At 35.7% G+C, this 22257-nt stretch overlaps 1 protein-coding gene across 1 annotated transcript; it reads left to right on the forward strand.

The window, feature by feature from the left end:
* Positions 1–680: 680 nt before the first annotated feature.
* tspan2b (tetraspanin 2b) lies at positions 681–21384 on the forward strand. Its single transcript, XM_056734041.1, has 8 exons — positions 681–812; positions 9702–9801; positions 15404–15501; positions 15860–15934; positions 16018–16098; positions 17008–17070; positions 17920–18009; positions 18118–21384. Exons 1-8 carry the CDS (start codon positions 744–746, stop codon positions 18181–18183), a joined length of 642 nt encoding a protein of 213 aa, XP_056590019.1. The 5' UTR covers positions 681–743; the 3' UTR covers positions 18184–21384.
* The last annotated feature ends 873 nt before the right edge of the window (positions 21385–22257 follow it).

The following is a 22257-nucleotide window of genomic DNA, read 5'->3' on the forward strand; positions in this document are numbered from 1 at the left end:
TTTAAGCAAAATCGTTTTTTATATATTACTCGAAAAACAAAACTTAAAAAACATATGTCTATTTGCTCGAGCTCACCCTGTTGAAAAAAATGGCATATGATGGGTTAGGTCTGTTTTGATGCTTGTCATACTGGTTTAAGATGGTCATGTGCTGGTTTAAGATGGTCCTGAACTGGTTTATGCTGGTGGGGAACCAGAACATAACAATCTTAAACCAGATAAGGACCAGCATCAAAACGTACCTATCCCACCTAAGGAAAATGAACCATGTTTTTTTGTGCTACAAGTGTAGGAACCATGTATTTTGGTGCATTGATTAATGACGGCAACACCATGGTTTTACTACAGTAACCACCGTTTACAATGTTTTATTTGGTTTTAACTGTAGTAAAACCATGGTTTTTCAATTTCAACTGTAATAAAACCCTGGTAAATTTTCGTAGCCAATATGCTATTTTTTCAACAGGCTCAGTCGTTTTTCATCCAACAAAAACACCTTGCAAGTTTTGGCTGGGTTAGCACAGTCAATGAAAGCATCCACTGTGCGTCGATGGGTCATTGCTCTTCTCAAACCCCCCTCGAGTTGCCCCTGAGACATTATTCAAGTGGGCGGGACATAGAAGCTGTAGAAATCATCCGGTGCTACTAGTGCAGATGTTGAAAGGACACAAGGAGTGAAACACAGCATCTTCACAGCTTCACGACTGGACTGTTTCGGAAAAACTACGCTTTTCACGTTCAATATGGGGAAAGTTGAAGGCGGAATGAAATGCGTGAAATATCTACTCTTTATTTTCAACTTTACGTTCTGGGTAAGTAATGCAATGCATTTACTTGTATGCAACACGTTAGACGACCAAAGCTGTTCACAATGCATTTCATCTTTTTATCAGAATATGTGTGTTCCGGGAGGCTAGAGACCATTACTTTTTTTAAGTTGCTAGCACACTGCTCTGTTAATTCAGTCATAGTAACAAATGTGTGGCATTTAAGTGAATAGTTCAAGTTTCACGTGCACACTCAAATGCGTAAATTACGCGCAATTATATATATATATATATATATATATATATATATATATATATTGCCCGCCATGACAGCGATTATAACGCAAAGCGAAGTGTATGCTGGGACTCGGGGGAAGACCGACAGAGTACTGCTTGTTCAATTTAAAGCAGATTTTCCACAAGGAAAAATCCGCCCCTTTTTCCTTCTTCCAGCGTGTGTTTGTTTGGAGAGATCGGTCGGACACTCTGGTGCATTGCTGCTTATATGGGCATTTGCACGGGGCACGGGCTTCCCCCAGGGAAACCCAAAATGTCTGGTGATGTTTTACAATAAACTTATTATATATGTTTATATATGTCATCCTCGAGTCGCAAGTACTGTAGATGTAACGCATCTTGTGTGAACAAACAACTTAAAATCTATGTGCTGCCAGTGGTCAGTATAGCTAGTTATTCTTTTATATTCGTGCAAGTACAGAAAGTATTTTCGATTTTTCTATACATCAAATATAGTCAATATTTTGACTATAAATATGGCTGTAAATGTGTCTAGTTATGCTAAAATATGGATGACCACAGAGAAATCAACAAATTGATTTATTGCAAATGCCTGATTTCGTATTTTAGTTTCAGATAAAAGGGACACGTTTAAGAATTTGCTGCCTGGCTCAAAAATGAAACACTTAAAATACGTCGTGTTTTAGGAACATTTAAAAATTTGCATTTTAGCTTTTTTTTAAGGGATAGTTCACCCAAAAATAAAAATCTGTCATCATTTAATGTTTCAAACCTGAATCAATTTTTTTGTCTTGCTGAACACAAAGGATGATATTTGGAATAATGTCAGTGACCAAGCAGATCTCATTCCCATTTACTGCCATAGTAGGGAAAATAAATACTATTAGGGGGGATGAGACCTGTTTGGTTACTGACATTCTTCCAAATATCTTCATTTGTGTTCATCAGAACAAAGACATTTATTCAGTCATGGAACAACCTGATGATGAATTTTCATTTTTGGGGACTGTCCCTTTAAGCAAGTGTCTTGGTTTGGGTATTATCCCATGACATGTTTTTATTCTCGGCATAAATTTTCTATTCCCTAACCTCAGATTTCCAGTAACCCTCAGACTAATCTCTTTTTGTTGCACTTCCATTTAATCAGGTGTAAGTGAGAGATGAGTAATAAGATCCTAGTTTCACGTGATTATAGTAACTTTAAGAGCATTTTGTGTTAGTTCTTGTCTAATACGGTACATAGTTTCAGGGAAATTCTCAGAATGCAAAAATATCTTGTGGTGTATATAACTGGTATGCTTCGCCAAACACAACCCGTCTTTGATAATTGTAGAGATATAAGCAAACAGGCATGTGTATATACTTCTATTGTGATATGGATGTAACGAATATATACATAGGTTACAAAATACACAAAGTACTCAAAGCATTTGAAGAAGCATTCTGTTTCACACAAAACTGTGTGCGCACCTTCTATTCCCAGTGTAATAAATGTAACTACAGTAGTAAAATAAATAATTAACCAACCAATCGGTGTCACTCACTTCAATTTATGATAAGGAATACAATTTTGAAAGGGTTACCGATGCGTAGTACATTTGATTCAACATTGATGCATTTAATACAAAATGCAGTACACTTATCTGCTACTTCAAAAACCTCCTGGATGCACTGTGAATGCTCTTCTAATGCACAAATAAAAGGAAGTTATTTTCTAAAATGGGTATATTTTTGTTGAAGGAAGCTTCTCTTTGCTCATTATAACATTTTCCACCACAACACTTGCATTTTGCATCAGCGTTGAGGGTGTTTTATAAAAAGCCATAGCGCAACCTCCAAGTCCTCATGCTTTTCCAAGACTTTGAGAGATCACACACTTTCCTAAACCATGCAGATTAACAGCTCTGGGTTGAGTTTTTTTATCTCCAGTCATACTTAATCTTGTATTCTCTAATATCGCAAGTGTGCATACATGTGAAAGGTCGAGGTCCAAAAACCCTGTATTGATATTAGAGAGTATTGTAGTCTGTATAGTAGTGTACACAATGTAAGTATGGGAGTATCAGGCCCGTTTTAACTTTAGAGACAGTAGAGGAACTACTGACACCTTCCATGTCTATATATATATATATATAACACCTTTAAATCAAACATTATTTTGATTTATTAAATATTTAATAATACACAATATTTCCGGTCTTTAAATGCACGTCGAACGTGATCCATGTTCTCACAATACACATTGAATGGAAAAGCCTCATTAATTATTAATATCGAATTGTCAGGGGCACAGAAAGACAAATGTGTATGAGGTCAGAAACAAACACAAGATGTGAACATGCACCAAAGACAATTACGGTGACATCACATGTACTGTACGTTTTTTATGTTTTATCGTTTCCTAAATCCATCATTCGCTTGATTCGGTATTTATTCGTTAATTTTGAGTTTTGTACCATTATTTGTTGAAGGAAATTGTTACAAATGAAACACGGACACTGATAGTGTTTCTGTTTTCACATCCTTTTCTATGTTGTGCTGTGGATGCAACAAAATCGCTAACAAAAATTGCCAGAAACACGCCTACAAACTGCACTCGCTGCTGCCTGCTCTTTGGGAATAAGCCTATCAAGTTTGGTATCTATGTAAAGCTTAGAATTTCAGCTTTTAGGTTCATCTATTCTCCAACACGTCATTACAGCGGTAAGCCAATAGAGAGCATTAAAAACAAAGAGTTTCTTCTTACCAACGGCCTGCTACAGCATCTCTGATTAACTTTCCTGTAGCTCAGTGGTAAGAGCATGGCGCTTACAACGCAAAGGTCGTGGGTTCGATCCCAGGGGACTGCACAAACTTAGAAACAAATGTATAGGATAATGCGATGTATGTCGCTTTAAAGGTGATTTTCTCAATATTTTGATTTCTTTGCCCCCTTAGATTCCAAAGTTTCTAATATTTGTATCTCTGCCAGATATTGGCCTATCCTAACAAACCATGTACTGTATCACTGGAAAGCTTATTTTTTCAGCTTTCAGATGATGTACAAATTCGGACTTTGTGTAGCATCTGATGCTCACATCCTTCAGAAGAGTCCCATTCATTAAGAATAAGAATTTAAAGAGTTTGACTCAGATCACATCAGTCATTTGTTCTGACTGTACTACTACAGATTTCATCTAAATGGCACTTTAGAAGAGGAAGAGGGCACATTATGTACAGTATGATAATGCTTCTGTAATTGATGCTAACAGGTGTGCGTGGCTGTGCGGCAAACCCCATTAATGCCATGAATTACCAGTTTATTTGCGCTGTTATAATAAATCCAGCCGACAGTCCAACTAGACATTGAGAGGGTTTGCTGAATCAGACTTTAGATATCAGCCTGTTGTAATATAAGGCTGTGTAATCAGTTACACAAAGCAGAAACAGCAGGTGGTAGGAAATAGTGCAGTGTGTATGAACGTCCCATGATACTCTCTGACCACACCCCTGAGCGTTGGACAATAGACATCTTTCGGTATTCTCTTTCACTTACTATAAATCATACACTCTAATCCCCTGACATAAAATCATCTGTCCTAATAACGTGTGAATTTATATTTACAATATATTCATGTTTAACTTTTCTTGATTTCCTTAAAAAATGTAATGTTTTATAGCTACTTTTGTCTAAATCACTATGCAATACTATGTTTTTTTTTCTCCCTAGGAGCTGAGATCTTACAATCTTAATTCATATCATACAATTTAATGCAGTCACCACCTTTTAAAATAGTTACTTGGTTATTGTTTGATCTGCAATATTTTATTTCCTAGTGAGAATTTTTTCCTTAAAACACCTGATTCGACTCGACAGTCTGCCGCCCTCCTAATGTTCATTAGTCTTCCCGATTAACACACTAACAATGAATTAAATCAGGTGTATAAGCAAAATATTTTGAGAGCGGAAGCGAAAAGACAGGACTTGGAAAACGCTTTTCCCAAAGTGTCCTTTTTGATGCCCAAAATGACCTTTCCACAAACTGACTATGCATTTAACTTTTTGCCAGAATTAACTATTAGCCAGAATACAGCAGAACCTCAGTAACTAAAAAACATGGTTAAGCATAGGCAGAGTTTCACTTTCCTGCTTTGGGGGTTGTTCTGTTGAATTGTCCTGCCTTGTCAGATTTTCCTACCGCAGTGCAAAAATTTAACTATTTAATCTAAACCACATCGCCAAAATAGGACGTAGGATGATTTTACAGTGCAAAATACCCTGTTAGATTGTCCCGACAGTTTAAAATAAACACATAGAATGAGTTTACAGCACAAAAATATGATGTCATATTGAGGATGAATTTTCAGGACAGAGGCACCTTTTTTTTCTCTCCTCATTGCGGAAACAGGAACATACAAATAATAACAGTACAAATTAACAAGTCAATAAAAAAAATGTATAGCTCACATTCTGTTCGAATAAGGATATTACAAAGTACCAGGTGGATTGAAGAGTATCATAATAGTTTTATTGAAGAAAAGCTTAGGGGGCACCTACGTTACACGCTAATTATCATATTCGTGACTACAACGCTTAGTTTTGAAGTTGCGATTTTCGCTTGTACTTTCTGAACATTCTGTATTTTAATACATCAAAGCCATTCTCATTTACATATTTTACTATCTGTTTCTTGTGTTTTGAATATATGTTCCCCTGCATTTCAGACATTTTGCCTACACACATTTATTTTGCAAATTGCAACTTGAATCTGGCTTATTTATTTATTTATTTATTATATAGCTATATTTTGTTCTAAACAAATTCTGTAAATTAATGTTTGATTATTTTTGGGGGCATCAAAGGTGCGCTGCACTTTTCTCTTTAGGCTACCCTTGTAAACCACCTGGTGTCGTGCCCATGTGCACGCGCATTTCGACTATAGGCAAGACGCGACAATTCTGATTCGACTATGTAAATCCTTAGTCGAGGACAGCCCTACTTTTACATTTACATTTATGCATTTGGCAGACGCTTTTATCCAAAGCGACTTGCATTGCATTAACCTATACATTTATACTTGGGTATGTGCAATCCACTGGGATCGAACCCACAACCTTGCGTTGTTAAAGCAATGCTCTTACCACTGAGCTACTTTAAACATTTCATGCAATACAAAATGCTTAAATTCATTGACAAGAAATATGAATTATTTATTTTTCATTCATAGCTGAGACAAAATTATAATTTGCTCATGTTTGGGGGGGCAGTGCAACATTTCCCCCTTCAAACTCCGCCTATGCTTTTGAGCTTGAAAACTTTCCTAAGCTACAGGTTTTCCAGAAGGAGATCTAATCAGCTTTTCCTGAGTTTGAATAGACTTTCTATTTTTCTAGTCTCAAAATGTCTCTTTATAAAATGTTCAGTGCTTTTCCATCATTTGTTTTCAACATATAATTGGTGTTTAGCATTTACAAAAAGTTCTTTAGAAAATAAACATATAACATGGGAGAAGAGTTTTTATAGTGTGCTGTCAGCTGGCCACTTTGAGCCTTCAAACATGTCTGGTGCTTTAATCGTTGTCTGTTTATTTCTTACCACAAATGAAACTCTTTGTTTCAGATATAGAATCTACATAAAAATGTGCTTTGATTTGGTTTGTTACAACATAAAACTTCCAATAACCTTCTTTCCATACATGTAAAATTACTAAAGAAAGTCAAAAGTGACCCGTCAGAGAATTTTAAGACTGGAAACTGGCTTCAAATCTGCCTCTCATTAGTTAACTGGCATACAAGAGAGTTGCTTCATTTTTCCAGTATTTAGTTTATCCTTTTGTTTATTAGTATTGCATTATTATGGTACTTAAATTAAAAGACCAACTCAATTTGTATTTTTTATATATTTAGCGACATAATATTATTTATATAACATAAATATTCTGCAAATTATACGATTATAATTTATAAATTATAACTATTTAATGACACATGGTGGGCAATTCCAGCGTTATGGATGTTACATTTTTAGTTAAAACTTGAAATATAAATTCTCAGAGAATGTATTAAATGTATTAATTATGTAAAAAAATGTTTACATGTTTTATATTTTAAAAGAGGAAAATTAACGTGTTATTATACATATGACAGAAAGGACGCATGGTTTTGATTTGATTTTTGGTTTTGACATACTTTGTAGGATTTCTGTCAAGTAAATCGTACAAACTAGATGCAATAATACCCAACAAATGGAGGAGGGAAGACTCTTCAGAGAAAATAATATAGTTACTATATTTAAATTTTCATGTGCCCATTTATGAGGAATATGGACCATTATGGATGTGACAATTCAATCTGACTATGGAAAACTGCATTAAAAACCAGAAAAGTGAGCGAGACGCCACATGGGCATTTAAACCACTAAATATTAACATTTGGCCATTTTATTTTAGTATGGTTAAAACCTTATCTTATAGTTAACATTTGCATGGAATTTACCTGGTATGATTTCAAATAAATTGTCAAAAATCCATTTTAATGACAGGAAACTGGACAGTTTTCTTTTTTTCTTCAATAAGAACATTTTGTATAAATATGTTTTCTAGGAACATGAATATCCTATAAGGTGTTCTTGCTCAAGACACAATAGTCGTCCTGTATTCTGGATTAGACAATAGCAATGAAGCTATCTACATATGAAGAAATACTTTAAATTAGTAGATTTTCAGAGTCGAGTGGTCAAACACACTTGCAGACAGTTAATCTTTTCTCCTGGCGGGCAGATAAACCCTGATGCCCAGAGGAGGCTGATGATGGGGGGGAGGGGAGTCAGGGTGGGGCAGAGCACTGATGTCAGGCGGGATGATGTTACACTGCAGTGGGGTTACTGAGTGGTTAAGGGGTTATATCTCTTGTTGGGGGGGGGGGTTGTTGTGACAGCTGTTAGAGACAGCAGGCGGTGAGGAAACTCTCAACGCCCTTGCATCATCCAGGACGTGTAATAGGATTTTTGTGGCCTTTTAGATGTTTTATGCCCTTCTGACCTGAAACAAATCAGAGCTGTGGTTTTAACACTTAACTTAATTGAACAATGACGCCGAGCTTATGGATATTGCCGCCATTGGTGGCAGGACTTGGTCAGTGTGGGTTTAATTTTACCGTCAGAAAAGCATTTTGAATTCACACTTTACTGAAGCAAAATCACATGGATAGCTAAATTTTTATTCATCTTCAAATTTAAAAGTTTAGTTATTTCTAGACATTTATACACCTTTTGTGTAGCTTAGTGGTTAGAGCATGGCTAGCAATGCAAAGCTCATGGGATCGATCCCGGAGATTGCACATCCTCAAAAACAAATGTATAGTATCATGTTATGCAAGTCGTTTTGAATAAAATAAGTTTGCACAACCAGATGAATTTGTGTTCATCTACTTCCATATTTCATGTACATTGTGTATTTCAGGCGTTGGGTGCACAGGTCACCGCTATAGCATAGTTATTTTATAAAAGGAAATAAAATATATTTATTTGACAAACATAATAGTAACATACTTCTTCAGTAACGTACATGAACATGTCTTCTCTGTCTATACCCCGATCCAAGCAGTACCGCACATTTTGTAATGCCAACTAGTGTAGCTTCTCAAACAGAAGATGATGTGAATACGTTTTGACATATGAGGGTGTGCAGGAATTAAAGTTCATTAATGCGTGATGGAGGCGGTTTCTTACATGCTTAAAATTTTCGTATGCGTTCGTATTTGGTGCTCGTTTGTACAGTGTGTCTTAATTGTCAAAACGCCTCTCGAAATTCTTGCTACAGTTGCGAAATTGCGAAAGTCAAACCCAGTCCTTTTTTAAGGATTGAAGAAAATATCGTAGCCAGTTTGTAAATGTGATTGACACAACTTGAGGTTGTATTTATTTTTTAACGGGCAGAAATTCCGGACGCACATTTCGGACTCAATGTGCAATGGTCTGAACTCTACAACCTGCTTTCCTTTCACAGTTTGGCTTTCATCCATCATTTCTCAATCTGACAAGCCTTTAGTTATAAGAGCTGAAGGATCCTGCCAGAGTGGAAAAATATTTGTGCCATCTCACCGTCTAATAGAAAAAACAGAAGAAAGTGAGAGAGACAAAGACCAATTTTATTTCAAACCATTCGACAACCTGGGAAATTATTTAAAATTTAGAATATATACATAGTCACAAAGTAATGCAATGCACACGTATGCAAAGTAAAAAATTTAAATATTGAATGTAAATTATATATAATTATAACATGGTCTGTCTGAATACTTGATTCTGATTGGCTGGAAGGTGTGCATTAACGTTTAATGCACGGGTAGTTCTTGTCAGTTTGAAATTAACTGGTAAGGATAGCTGTCATTTTCACCTGTCTGATCAAAAATTGCTCTGTAAACATCAGTAACAGCTTTAACTTGGCAAATGACCATGGTATAAGCGGAATAATCCACGGCTAGCCATTCATTAAAGGATTTTAATGCGCTTCACATTGGGTGGTTCTTGGCCTCCACCGCTAGCCGTGTATTATCACTTAAATATTAAAATGTATTTTCACGTGTTAATATTTCTAAAATATATATACACACACACACACGTCTGTGATCCCCAGAGAAGTGGTTCACCTTTATATTCTGCTGTTGATGAACATTTTCTCTCTCTTTCTCTGACAGCTGATGGGCTCATTGGTGTTGGCCGTAGGACTCTGGCTGAGATTTGATCCAAATACTGTGTGTCTGTTGGGAAAGGGTGGACCAGAGACCTTCTTCATTGGTGAGAATTTCATGCTGACTAGTTCTTCATGAAGTTAACCACATCTATTTATTTTTGACGGTATCTGGTAAGAGTACACAGAGCCATGCCCAACTCCAAACAATGAAAATATTGATTTAGTCCTGCCCCATGGAATTCAAATATGGCATTAACACACACAGTAAATAAGTTAAGACAGACAGACTCTGTGTTTATGGTGCTGGTTGGAAATGTCTAAGCTGCTCAGGGTGGCAAAGTCTCCACACGCTTCTACCCAGCCAATGTGGGACAGAGGAGCAGAAAGTTCATGAACATTTGCGTGCTCGGGTTTTTCTGAAAACAGGAAGTGACATTTGGAGGTGTGCATTCATAGAGGAAACCTTAAGACTATTGTGTATCACCAATTTAACCCGAACTGGAAAATGTGACAGAAATAGTGAGACCCCATGTGATGTATTTATATGAACAGTTACAGAAGTTACAAGTTAACCAAATGCAATCGAATTAGGTTTGCCAAATAAATAAAATGAAAAGACTGCAGCTTTATAGCAGATAACCCACAGTGGATAAAGAATAGTTCAACCAAAAAATATAAATTCTGTGATCATTTACTCACCGTCAGGATGTCTCAAACGTGTATAAATTATATAGTTCCACTGAACTTAAAAGAAGATTTCTGAATTTTTGTAAACAAACACTTCTGGGACACTATTTACTACTATGGTAGGAAACAAAACTACTACGGTAGTCAATGGTGCCCCAGAACTGTTTGTTTTCCCATGTTATTAAAAAATTCTAATTTTGTGTTGAACAAAACAAATCAATTTATACCTATTTGAAACAATGCGTGGGTAAGTAAATAAAGATTAAAAAAAAATTCTGGGCCGCACCGGCACCATATGACCATCGGCTCCGACAACTATTCCTTTATAATAAATGTCCAATTTAAATATGTAAAATGATACCCAGCCGTGAATCACCTTTTCTGAACCTGTTTATTTACCGATTCACTCACTTCAAACTGACCTCCTAATATCACATATAAAGATTTCATTATTTATCATCTGTAAAACTGTGTGAATCAATGTGATAAAAATAGTCATGTTTTCCAACTCTCCTCGGCTACACGTGACAGAAATAGCTTATTATCGGCAAAGCTACTTTTGAAACAGCTGAACAAGTCACCCGGTCACACTCCTGAAAATAAAGTTGCTTTGGTTTAGTTACTGTGTTGAAGTGATGCGTGTAGAGGGCACAACCTTCTATGACATCAGAAAATATTCCTAACCTCAAATGACCTCTTCAAGCCTGCTTTAGTCGATGACATCACCCTCGTTTGTGGGTTTTTAGTGCTCACAGCTGAAAAGAGATGCCAGTGTGAGGGCATGACTTCAACACAGATCAAGAAAAGAACCATTTTAGCGCATCAAACAACCTATTTGCCATATTTGGATACAACCCCAACCTACAAAAGTATGTATGTTTAAAAAGGACAACTAAAACGTATATCATATCCCTTACAGACATAAGTATGCTTTAAGTTCATTTTATTACAATATATTACCAAGTATTCTATGTATCATATTTATTTATTTATTGTCCTCTTTTCTTTATAAATGGACTTTGAATTACATATTTCTAAGAACGGAGTGTACTTGAGTTGAAGTATAATTAAAAGTACACTTCATGTGGTAAGTATATTAATGTCAATGCAGTAATGGCGTATCTGTAAGTGTGCTATTTCAATAGCACTGTAACTCGGAACCAAAAGTGTACTCTTGAGTATACTTTAAATGTAACAGTAGTAAAGTTTAAGCACCCAACTACAGTAGTAAAGTTTAAGAACACAACTACTTTTTTACAGTGCGTTCATGGGATATATCGGGCATATAAGGGCCCATCCAAATGAAAACAGTCATGGCCTTCATATTGAAGGGTCATTCCAAATCGAAGCGTCATAACTGGCCACATTAAAGGGCCCTTCGGAATGAAGGATTTTAAAGGGTACAACTGATAGACACTTCGCGCCCCCATGATTATTTGTGCAAATTCTTTGCGTGGCGACGGCGCCTCCTTATGGGCACAGAATGATGACGCAGAAGGGCACTTCAAGAAACAGTTGTTTGGTCCCCTACACCCTTCAACCCTTTGAAGCTCGCACTATGAAGTGAGTGGCCACGGAAAAAACACCCTTCCAAGGGCGTAGGGCATAAGGATGAGCCCTTCGAAATGGAATGCAGGGTCTGTCTTTACTTCAGCTGTACTACAAGTGAACCTATAGTTTAATACAGCTCAGTTTATTAGTTTATTAAAGTACACTTTGAAGTATAGTGTAGTCTCAGTATACTACTAGTTTATTAGTAGTAGGTCGCAAGTATATGTACATGTAAGTTTATCATACTTATAATATACTATTTGTATGAAAAGTATTTAATAGGTTACTCAATGAACTACAGGTCAAGTATACAAAATTTTATTTTAGAAGTATACATATTATAATTTTAATACCATTAAAAGATCTAGTACAAGTATAGGCCAAATATACATTTCTGTCAATATAAGTCAAGTATAAAAGTATAATTTAAGTGTATTTCTTTAGAATTAATGTTTACATTCTTACTTTTAGTTTGAAAGAAGTAAACTAATAAACTAAAGTGATGCTGATGGAAAAACAAATGTTGAGTGCTATCAATGTTCTTCTCACATTCATAGTTATAGAACGGCAAAATAAATCGTGTTCATATCTATTATCTTTGTTTTCGCCCTCAGGGACTCACTGGCCATTGCTTACAGTACATTAGCATCATCCACACAATCATTTTCTTGGCATGTTGATCTCTTTTTCTTGACAGGAAGTCAGTTACAAATTCAGTTTATTCAGCAGAATTAATTTTGAATAAGTCACAAGCTCAGACTAGTTAGTCAACCCCTCCACATCACATAGCATCCAAAAGCTACGACATCATGTTGGCTCTGTGTATCGTTTCAGCGAACCAATCAGACAGCTTTAGTTAAAGAACGTCCTGAGACAACAATCTGAGCTTGTTTCTCGTGTGCACAAATTTCACATCAGAGCAATGACAAAGAATGGTCTCATCCAGAGCTACTGTGGCAACGGTGTAAATATTGTCAGCTTGTGGAAAGTTTGTTTTCAGTCAGGGGATGTGGTCACTGTCTCCGTCACACTTGTTTCGTCTCATCTCTGTTTTTACAGTTTTGAAAAGAACTTGGAGTAGTTGGTGATAGTTTTTAAGCAAGTGCAAATAACGCTATCACCGGAGGAAGTATCAGTTCTGGCCTGGAAATATGAAAGTGTTTCAAACTTGTGTACCGTTCTTCGATGTATAGTGCTGTTTGCTAATGCATGTAGCTTTTCCTTATACTCACACTTTTAGCACATTATTCCAGGATTAAACATACGTTAATGCATGTGATGGATACATTAGTGATTTATCAAATTGTGTAAATCGCGACAAGCCATATAGAATATGAATGTCTGACACAAAATTGACTTGTCATCGTAAATGTATTCTGTTGTAGTAAAAACATAAACTGAAACATGTACAAATTAATATATGATAAAAGAAACTGCAAAAGAACTAAAACAGAGAAACCTGTAGGAGGTTAAAGCTATAATACGCAACTGTTTCCTCTGTAGACGGTTTCATCGGACGCACGTGCCGGCTGAAGTTTACTTCCAGTCTGTGTTTGGCTAGTGTCTAATTATATAACTATTCATATTTTATCTAATTTATGTTCATATTAATTTATATTATTATTTTATTTTATAAATTAACAATTTGTTGAATGGGTCCTGTAGTTTTGACGCATTAAAAGAAACCTTATAAAGCAGTCAGTTATTATGGTCCTTGATTCTGATTGGCTGAGTCAAGTTATAAGGCGTTATAAAATTCCCCGGCAGCCCACTGCATCTTGGGGCTTTTTGCATAAGTATGGTACATTGACATCTAGTGGTTGAGCTTGGTATCGCAGTCTACATTCAAAATATTGGAGAGACGAGTTTAGCCAAGTAATGCTTCTTCTTGCTTTCTTTTGATTTTTATCAGAAATAATCTACAGGCTCTCTATTATTTGCGAATGTGTACCGGAAGAGAAGTCATGCGCAGTAACTTTTGTTTGTTGTTGCTTTGAAACCGCATATATAGCCATCTGTTTGAAACATAACATTGCATGTTTCTTTATGCACTTGCTTTGTGTTATTATACTTCCATTTCTGCAAAATCAATCCTGAAAATGTATATTAAAAATCATAATTATAAGAGCACGGTTTTGAATGGATATTTTTATACTTTTAGAAGTATTTAGAAGTTTCAAAATGATCTACATAATATAATAAAATGTAATATATTATAATTAAAACTAGCAAAATTCTCTCTCTCTCTCTCTCCACCTCTCTCGAGATATAAGATGAGTTCTCACCTGTCTCAGCTCTCCTGTGGCATCATTATACTTGTTCATGTGGAGTTAATTCCTCCCGTCTAATCTCAGGACAGTGTTGCCTTCTCTATTACAGATCAAGACCTGACCGCCCCCCATATTATTAGAATATTAGATTTTTTTAAACATCTCAATATTTAACACACTAACAAGCTGAAGAGTTAAATGAGGTGTTTTACAAAAGGAGACTTAAAAAATATTCTGAGCTAGAGGATGTGAGTGACAACTTCCTATAAAAGACATCTGCCTCTTTATGATGTGATGTTGCACCTGTGGAGCATTTGTGGTTTTTGCTGAAGCAGATGGTAGTTCACGCTACAGTACCACTCTCTCTCTCTCTCTCTCTCTCTCTCTCTCTCTAATGCTCTAATGAGTAGGATAATGAGCTGAGAGATGGGGCTGGGGAGAAAGATAGTGACATCATCTTAAAGGGGTCGTATGACACGGCTAAAACTAATATAATCGTTCCTTTAGATGTAATTTATACACGATCTAAGGTTTAAAACGCTGTATTTTCCACACCATGCTTTTTTGTATCTCCTCTTTGCCCGCCTCTCTGAAACATAGCTCATCGCTCTGAAAAGCAAGGTGTGCTATGATTGGCCAGTTAACCAGTGCGTAGGGATTGGTTGATAACTCCAATCGAGTGACGGAAATGTAACGCCTTTCATATTTGGAACATCAGGTTCCAAAGTAATTGTACTGACAGGTACACTCACCTGCGTATACATTTGGCCGGTCTTGGTCAACTCATACCATGAACTGGCGTAGATTTGTGGTGCTGTGGTTACATGAGGCGTTTCAGGCAGCTCTGGGTGAGCATTCCCTTTTAGATAGAATGCATCTTTTTTTCAGACACTTTCATTTTAGCAATTTTACGTGTCTAATACATGCATGGGCAACTTATAACACACCAAAGACAAAGAAAACACGTATTCATGCCATATGACCCCTTTAAAGAGCTTTTGTGCTGTTGTCAGACACATGATGTCATCTCCATGATGTCAACTCACAAAGCATTTGTGCTTCCCTCTGCTGGTCGTAATGTTACATTACAGTAGCTTTCTAGTAATAGTACTAAATATAGTAGATTGGTCTTATGGACTTATTTGTTTTTTTGCGATAGGTTGACTGCCATGTTTACTTCTGTTTGTGGTGCACACAGGTGTCTATATCCTCATTGCAGCTGGGGGGCTGGTGATGCTGGTGGGCTTCTTTGGATGTTGCGGTGCCGTGAGGGAGTCTCAGTGCCTTCTGGGATTGGTGAGCACTGATCTTTTTCGATTTCCATAAATCATGTCTTTTTTTAAGCTAATACGTGGTAGAGCAGGGTAGGTTTCAGGTTTTGTCTAGAATGCCTTAAATCTGTAATGGTTTAAACGAGTATGTCTGTGTTCTTTCTAAGAAAGTTTTTTCTGTAAAATAAAGACTTTCAGAAATATACCCTGGTTTGTCATTCATTTTAATAAACTAATATGGAATAAAAATGGTTAATTTACCCATAAAGGTCACCGTTTAGCTGAAATCATAATTGTTATATTATCATATTTATAAATATAACTTAATTAAATAGGCTTTATAGGAGTAATGACTCATTTCCTGTTTGTCTTCTGTCTTTCAGTTTTTTGCTTGTCTGCTTGCCATCTTCGGAGCAGAAGTTGCAGCAGGCGTGTTCGGCTTCCTAAATAAAGATGAGGTATTTTTGTTTAAATCAAAATAATCTGAGTCATGTTGATTTAGACTTAAAGAAACCAAGATGTTATTTCTTTATCATTTCAGATAATTGAGGAAGTAAAGACTTACTACGACAATTCTGCAAAAGACTACAACAATACAACCATCCAGTCCTACTACAGAACTGTGAGTTTTGCATGTTTACGTCTGACTCTGTGGGTTCCATCAAACTGAATAAGAAAGTGGGAACACTTTACCTAAAGCATCAAATAAAATATTTTATAAATGTAGTTTTAATGTATTAATTATGACTTTTAATAAGGGATGTAACAATATTATCAATATTGTGTAATCGCTATAGCTTTATAGCAAAATTGTCTCAATATTATCCTGGTCACATGACTGGATGAAACGATAGGTCTTCCGGCCGGTTTCCCAGACAAGGATTAATTTAAACCAGGACTAGGCCTTGGTTAAATTAGGATATTTAAGTCAGTTTAAAAAAAACATACTTTACAAAAAAGTCATACTGATATATTTTAAGATATGTCAGTGTAAGTTGTTTTCGATCACGACACTTCTAACATTTAAGTTAGTCTAGGGCTTAAGCCATGTCCGGGAATCCACCCCCAAAACACTTATCAATTCATCGTGACACTATGCAGTTTTAATTGTTACAATTATTTACAACAACATTTAATGTATTACAACACACCTTATAAACAATTATAATGCATCATTCCCTTTAATACCCTTTATAATGCATTATATTGTACATAAAGGCTTTAAGTAAAGTGTTACCAAAAGAGTTGTAATAATTGAATAATAAATTGTATAAATGCAAATGAAATTGATCATAAAGTTGCATCACAAGAGATCTTTTCCTTTGTCTGATACGACCTGTACGCCCTTTAGTGCAGAATTCGGAAAATGCGTAAAGGGAAATAAGGTCGCAGACAATCTAGTTCCCCCCAACAGATCGCTGATGAACTTCATGGTTTCAGGAATATTGAATGAACTGTGTATTATGGTTATATGCTTAACTAACCTTGTTGTGTTTCATTCATTTCTCATTTTGTGTTATCTCTTTGGCAGTTAAACTGTTGCGGTTCGACCTCAGTAAGCCCCAGTTTGTGTCAAGACATCACAACAAACAAGGTTAAATCTTATTGATCAGCAATGTGTATTTGCTTCCTGTATAATCGTTAATCGTGTTTCAAATTACTCCAGTGGGTTAGTAAATATCTTCTGAGAAAATGATTAATATAAAAAATGAATTACTGGTTCTCATTCTCTGTTATTTATTATTAAAATATGCCCAGCTGATAAAAGGAGGTCACTTAGTCGTTCGGTTGATAAAGTTATATAACAAAGAAGCAATATGTCAAAAAAAGTAATACAACAAATAACAATTTGATGAAAGTTCCAATTTATAAAATTTAGCGACATCTAGCGGTGAAGTTGTGAACTGCAACCAACGGCTCACTCCACCGCTCCCTTTCAAAGCACTACGGTGGCTGAAACAGAACTATGATGTTGTCACATTTTCGCTTCTTTGCCGAAGGGGATAACGTGTTTACTAAATGCGCTCTGTAAAGCAGTTTGTCTGTTTATGACTACTGTAGAAACAACATGGTGAATTCTGTGTAAGGGGACCCGCTTTGTATGTAGATAGAAATAACTCATTCTATGGTAGTACAAACATAATGCTTCATTATGTAAGTTCTCTGAAGACACAATGTGCATATTATATTGCATTTTTGTCAATAGATCCTCCAAAAAAATACATAAGCCTTTAATTTTGATTATATTTCATTTTATTGTTTTTTATTTTTAAACATTTATAGGGTCAATATAACCCCACATGTTGAATAACATTGCTAAAATTTGCACATAACAGGAGGTTAAAGAACTAGAAAGCTTGTGAAAAGTCTTAGTGGTTTTTAAGTCATATTCTTATACACATGATACAGTATCCATGTAATAAACCTTTTTCACTGTTTGTAGACAGTGAAGTGTGACGTGGCCATCGAGGAGTTTTTCAACAGTAAACTCTTCATCGTTGGATATGTAGGGATTGGAGTTGCCGGAGTCATGGTAAAGGCTATTTTTCATACTAATCGGTTTTTGTGCTGTTCTTCTAAACTTTTACCACAAGACCAGCGATATATTTGTTTTCATTTCATGCTTGTTTTCATGTCACAGATTATTGGCATGATCTTCAGTATGGTGCTGTGCTGTGCGATCCGGAACAGTAGGGAAGTGATCTAGCACCTCACCTGGACTTGACCTTTCACCTTTGACAATTAAGCCGGACTTTCACATCTACATTCCGACGTTCAATTGTTCCTCTTCCACCCCATAAACTCAGGAGCAAAAAACATATCTACTTTGATATTTCAGTTCACCACCCGATGGTTAGTCCAGCTTCTATTACATTTACTTAATCACATTGCTGGATTGTATTTATTTATGCCTGCTGGTTAGGTGCATATTCCAAACCCAACAAAAATAAGATGAGCCATTCTGTTTTTATGAGATATCTTTCACATAATCCAAATGTAGATGTGGATTTAAATGTAAGAGCCCTCCGATCAACTCTCCCTCCGAACTAAGAGCTTTGCATGGATCTACTGCTATTCCTGGCAGTTGCTGCGTGCCATCACATGTCAGATAAAAATATTATGTAATGTGAAGCTTGGGGTACTGTGGCATGCCTATGGCCAGTGGGTTTGATGGTAAAAACACACCTCTTACCCAGAGAAATGTTTATACACAAGCATGGTCTTCAAACCCAAAAACATGCACTCACGTATTTGTGATTTAGAAAATTTGATTTAGAAAACATTTCATCCAGTTTTGTTCACCTCATATTCTGTTAATCTTACATCAAAAGTTCCTCTGTTTAGCATAAGTCTCACACTTACATCTTACCGACGTCATGACATGATCAGGTTTCTGTTGTAGAGTTATCTGCAACCCCCCACTGATAATGGTACATCATGCTATTCTTGGGCTTCATGAGGCAAATCTTCTTCTTCACATGTGGATCTAACATGTGGTGTAGAGTTGCCTGGTTATTTTACGTCTATAACTAAGTAAAGACTCTAGACTAAGCACAGCGGCACACTGTGAAAACGAAAGGACAGTAAACAAAACAAATCATGAATATATGAAATCATTAAACATGATTATAAAGCGTCTGGACAATAAACGTTTGATTCATTATACAATTGATTCATACAATTTCAAGCAGTGTTTTGCAGTGTGACATGCTTTAAATAATTAAACAAAAATGTATTTGTAACTATTTACAACTGAGTTCATATTAAGGCTGAAAGTGTGCATTATTTTATTAATTGTAATAGCAAAATCAGCCATGGTTGATGTCTCTAGATACTTAAATGTGCTGATAGCGCCACAGTGTTCAGTTTGTGTACAAATCAATCAGCTTATTTATTGTTGTCTCATATATTTACGCTGCAATCTGTAATTTATTTTGGTTAAAAACATAGACTGTAAAAAAAGTCTGACGACGCTTTCTTCCATTGTAATGATGACAGGCGCTGACATGTGACGTAAAAACATCAGTTAGGAGCCTGCGCAGAAGAAATCGTCAGTGGAGCCCGTTAGCAGAGCCGCGGTATCAAACTTCCGCCCAAACACTCTGCATGCCCTGTCAACCACGCCCCCTGAACTTCTCATTTGACTGCCCTTTACCGAAGACTTGCTAAAATAAGATAAATACAACAACTAACGACTTTTTGTTGGAAACCGACAATTAATAGTTTGTAATATCTTCAATCTCCTCTCGAAGCTCTCAAAGTCCGAAGCTGTCAATCACAACTGTCATTCATAGGGACACGCCCTGTTTTTATAGCATCAAATTACTAGCTTAAATCAAACTTTTCATAAACGCAAACAATTGAACATAGATCAGCGTGATAACAGCTACCATACATGACCAACCCTCTTTTGGAAACTTTTATTTGAAGTTAAAAAATTTTTTTGACTCAAGTCCTTTTTGTTTACATGCAGAGGCGGTTTTTAAGAGCTGAACTGAATCCAGCCACTAGAGGGCGATGAAAGAGCTCGCTGCTTCACTTTTCACAATGTGTGAGGCACACGCAGTTAAAAAAATTACAAAAATTAGTTGAGAATAAAATGGCGGTGTTTAAAAGTGTCTCCTTACTCCAATTCACTATGGTAAGCTTACAATAATAATTTATTATTTGAGCTGTTGGGTACTATTTTGCGGGAAACGTCAGAAGTCATTTGATTTCAATCCTAGTTACCTGTCATTTCAATTTTTTAACAAAGATGACGATATAGCAGCAAAAGTTACAAATTGCAGCTTTAAATATACGTATTTTAACATAAAAATGCACACTTCAGCTTTAATTGAGAGACTACATGGATACACATTTGGACTTGTTTATCAATATAATGTATTTGTCACACTGCAGGGCTGTTCAAATAAAGCAAAACACCTGAAAGATAATTTTATTTGTGGAAAAATTGTGAAATGGTAATTTCTAAGTTATGATCAAACTTTATTGAATTGAAATTGACTTGGTTTAGTCCTAAATACTTAAGTCGTTTCATGAAAAATATTGTGTACATATCTGTTCTCGTTCGTCTAGTTATCATAAGGATTTGTTTTGTGCTGTTTATTTGTATAGAGGTAGCTTTGGCCAGTGTACAGTGAACTTTGTTTCATTATAGTTTGAATTTTTTATATTAAGGTGCTTTTTTTATTTATCCGAAAAGACATCTTAATATTTTTTTGAAAGATGCGTCTCAAGATGTGTTCTGGAAAGGGATTCTGTTAAATTATTTTTTCTCATTGTTAATTTATAACGCATGGGCAGCCGTTGGTTGGTCAGATATTTCTGCTGGTGCATCACTGCTGAAGGTCGAGTTAAAGTGGCATTAGAGTAGAAATGGTAGTTTAACAAACAGTAACACACAACATACACAATGTTACTGTAGATCTGTATTGTTTTATCAACCCAGTTAAAGGGATACTTCACCCAAAATGAAAATTCTGTGACATTAACACCTTGGAGTTGGTCCAAATCTGTAAAATTGTCTTTGTTCTGATGAACACAGAAAAAATGTTTGGAAGAATGCTTATAATGCTTATAGTTTAGCTATTATAAGCGGACAGATTTTTTGGGGTGAAGTTTACCTTTAAACTGCGATTGTTCGAAACATGTAAAAATGCATGAAACATGTAGTGTAACTTTTCTTTAGGGGCTTTGTGTGTTATTCCTACAATTTGTTTAAACAATGTAGAGATGTTTTGTACTGTAAACATAAAAAAACAGTTTTGGGACATTTTTTTATGGTGGTGTTCACATATTATGTGTTTAATTTATTTTTTAAAGAAGTGAGTTGAGTCAAAACAGCATTCAGGTTTCTCAGGAACATTGCTGCACGAAAAAAACTAATAAACTACTTTGAAGTTTCTGATTGTTGTGGATTGACTTTTTTATACTGTAGCTTTTTATATGTCTCCTATTGTAGAAGCCCAACCTGCAATGTTTCTAACGGTGATTTATTGTATGAACAGTCTTTTCATGGTTACATTTGATTAGTAACACGTGAAATATCACCCACAAGAATAAACTGTCATAAATTACTCTTGAATTCAAAGAATTAGTTTTATGGAAAAAACTACAAAGTAAATATGTGACCCTGGACCACAAAACCAGTCATACTGTAAGTAGCACAGGTATAATTGTATAGCCAACAATACATTGTATGGGTTAAAATGATCTATTTTTCTTTTATGTCAAAACTCATAAGGATATTAAGAAAAGATCATGTGCCATGAAGACATTTTGTGAATTCATACAGTAAATATCCAAACTTCATTTTTTGTGAGTGGATGCAGTCAAATCGCTAACAAAAATGGCCAGAAACACTCCTATAAACTTCACTCGCTGCTGCCTGCTCTTTGGGAATTATCCTATCAAGCTTGGTATCTACTGAATGTAAAGCTCAGAATTTTCTGCTTTCGGTTTTTAATCTGCTCTCCAAAACATCGTAACAGCGATAAGCTAAAAGAACATTAAAACATACCTGTTTCTTCTTAGCAACAACCTGCTACATCGCCTATGATGGACAACTTTAAAGGCCAATTTTTCAATATTTTGACCCTCAGATTCCAGACTTTCGAATAGTTGTTTCTCGGTCAAATATGATCATATCCTAACAAACCATACGTCAATGGAAAGCTTATTTATTCAGCAGTGGTTTACAGTCAATTTTATAACCACTTTAGGGGCATTGTTAGGCACAAAAGTTATTTTTTTTTGTCTGACGCGTTTATAAAACTTT

This window comes from Triplophysa dalaica, chromosome 20 (assembly GCF_015846415.1).
Source record: "Triplophysa dalaica isolate WHDGS20190420 chromosome 20, ASM1584641v1, whole genome shotgun sequence".
Taxonomy (NCBI): Eukaryota; Metazoa; Chordata; class Actinopteri; order Cypriniformes; family Nemacheilidae; genus Triplophysa; species Triplophysa dalaica.

Coding starts and splice junctions, on each gene's coding strand:
- tspan2b (XM_056734041.1), top strand. CDS start 744: ATGGGGAAAGTTGAAGGCGGAATGAAATGCGTGAAATATCTACTCTTT. Junction 15,935..16,017: donor GCTTCCTAAATAAAGATGAG/GTATTTTTGTTT, acceptor TTATCATTTCAG/ATAATTGAGGAAGTAAAGAC. Junction 17,071..17,919: donor AAGACATCACAACAAACAAG/GTTAAATCTTAT, acceptor CACTGTTTGTAG/ACAGTGAAGTGTGACGTGGC.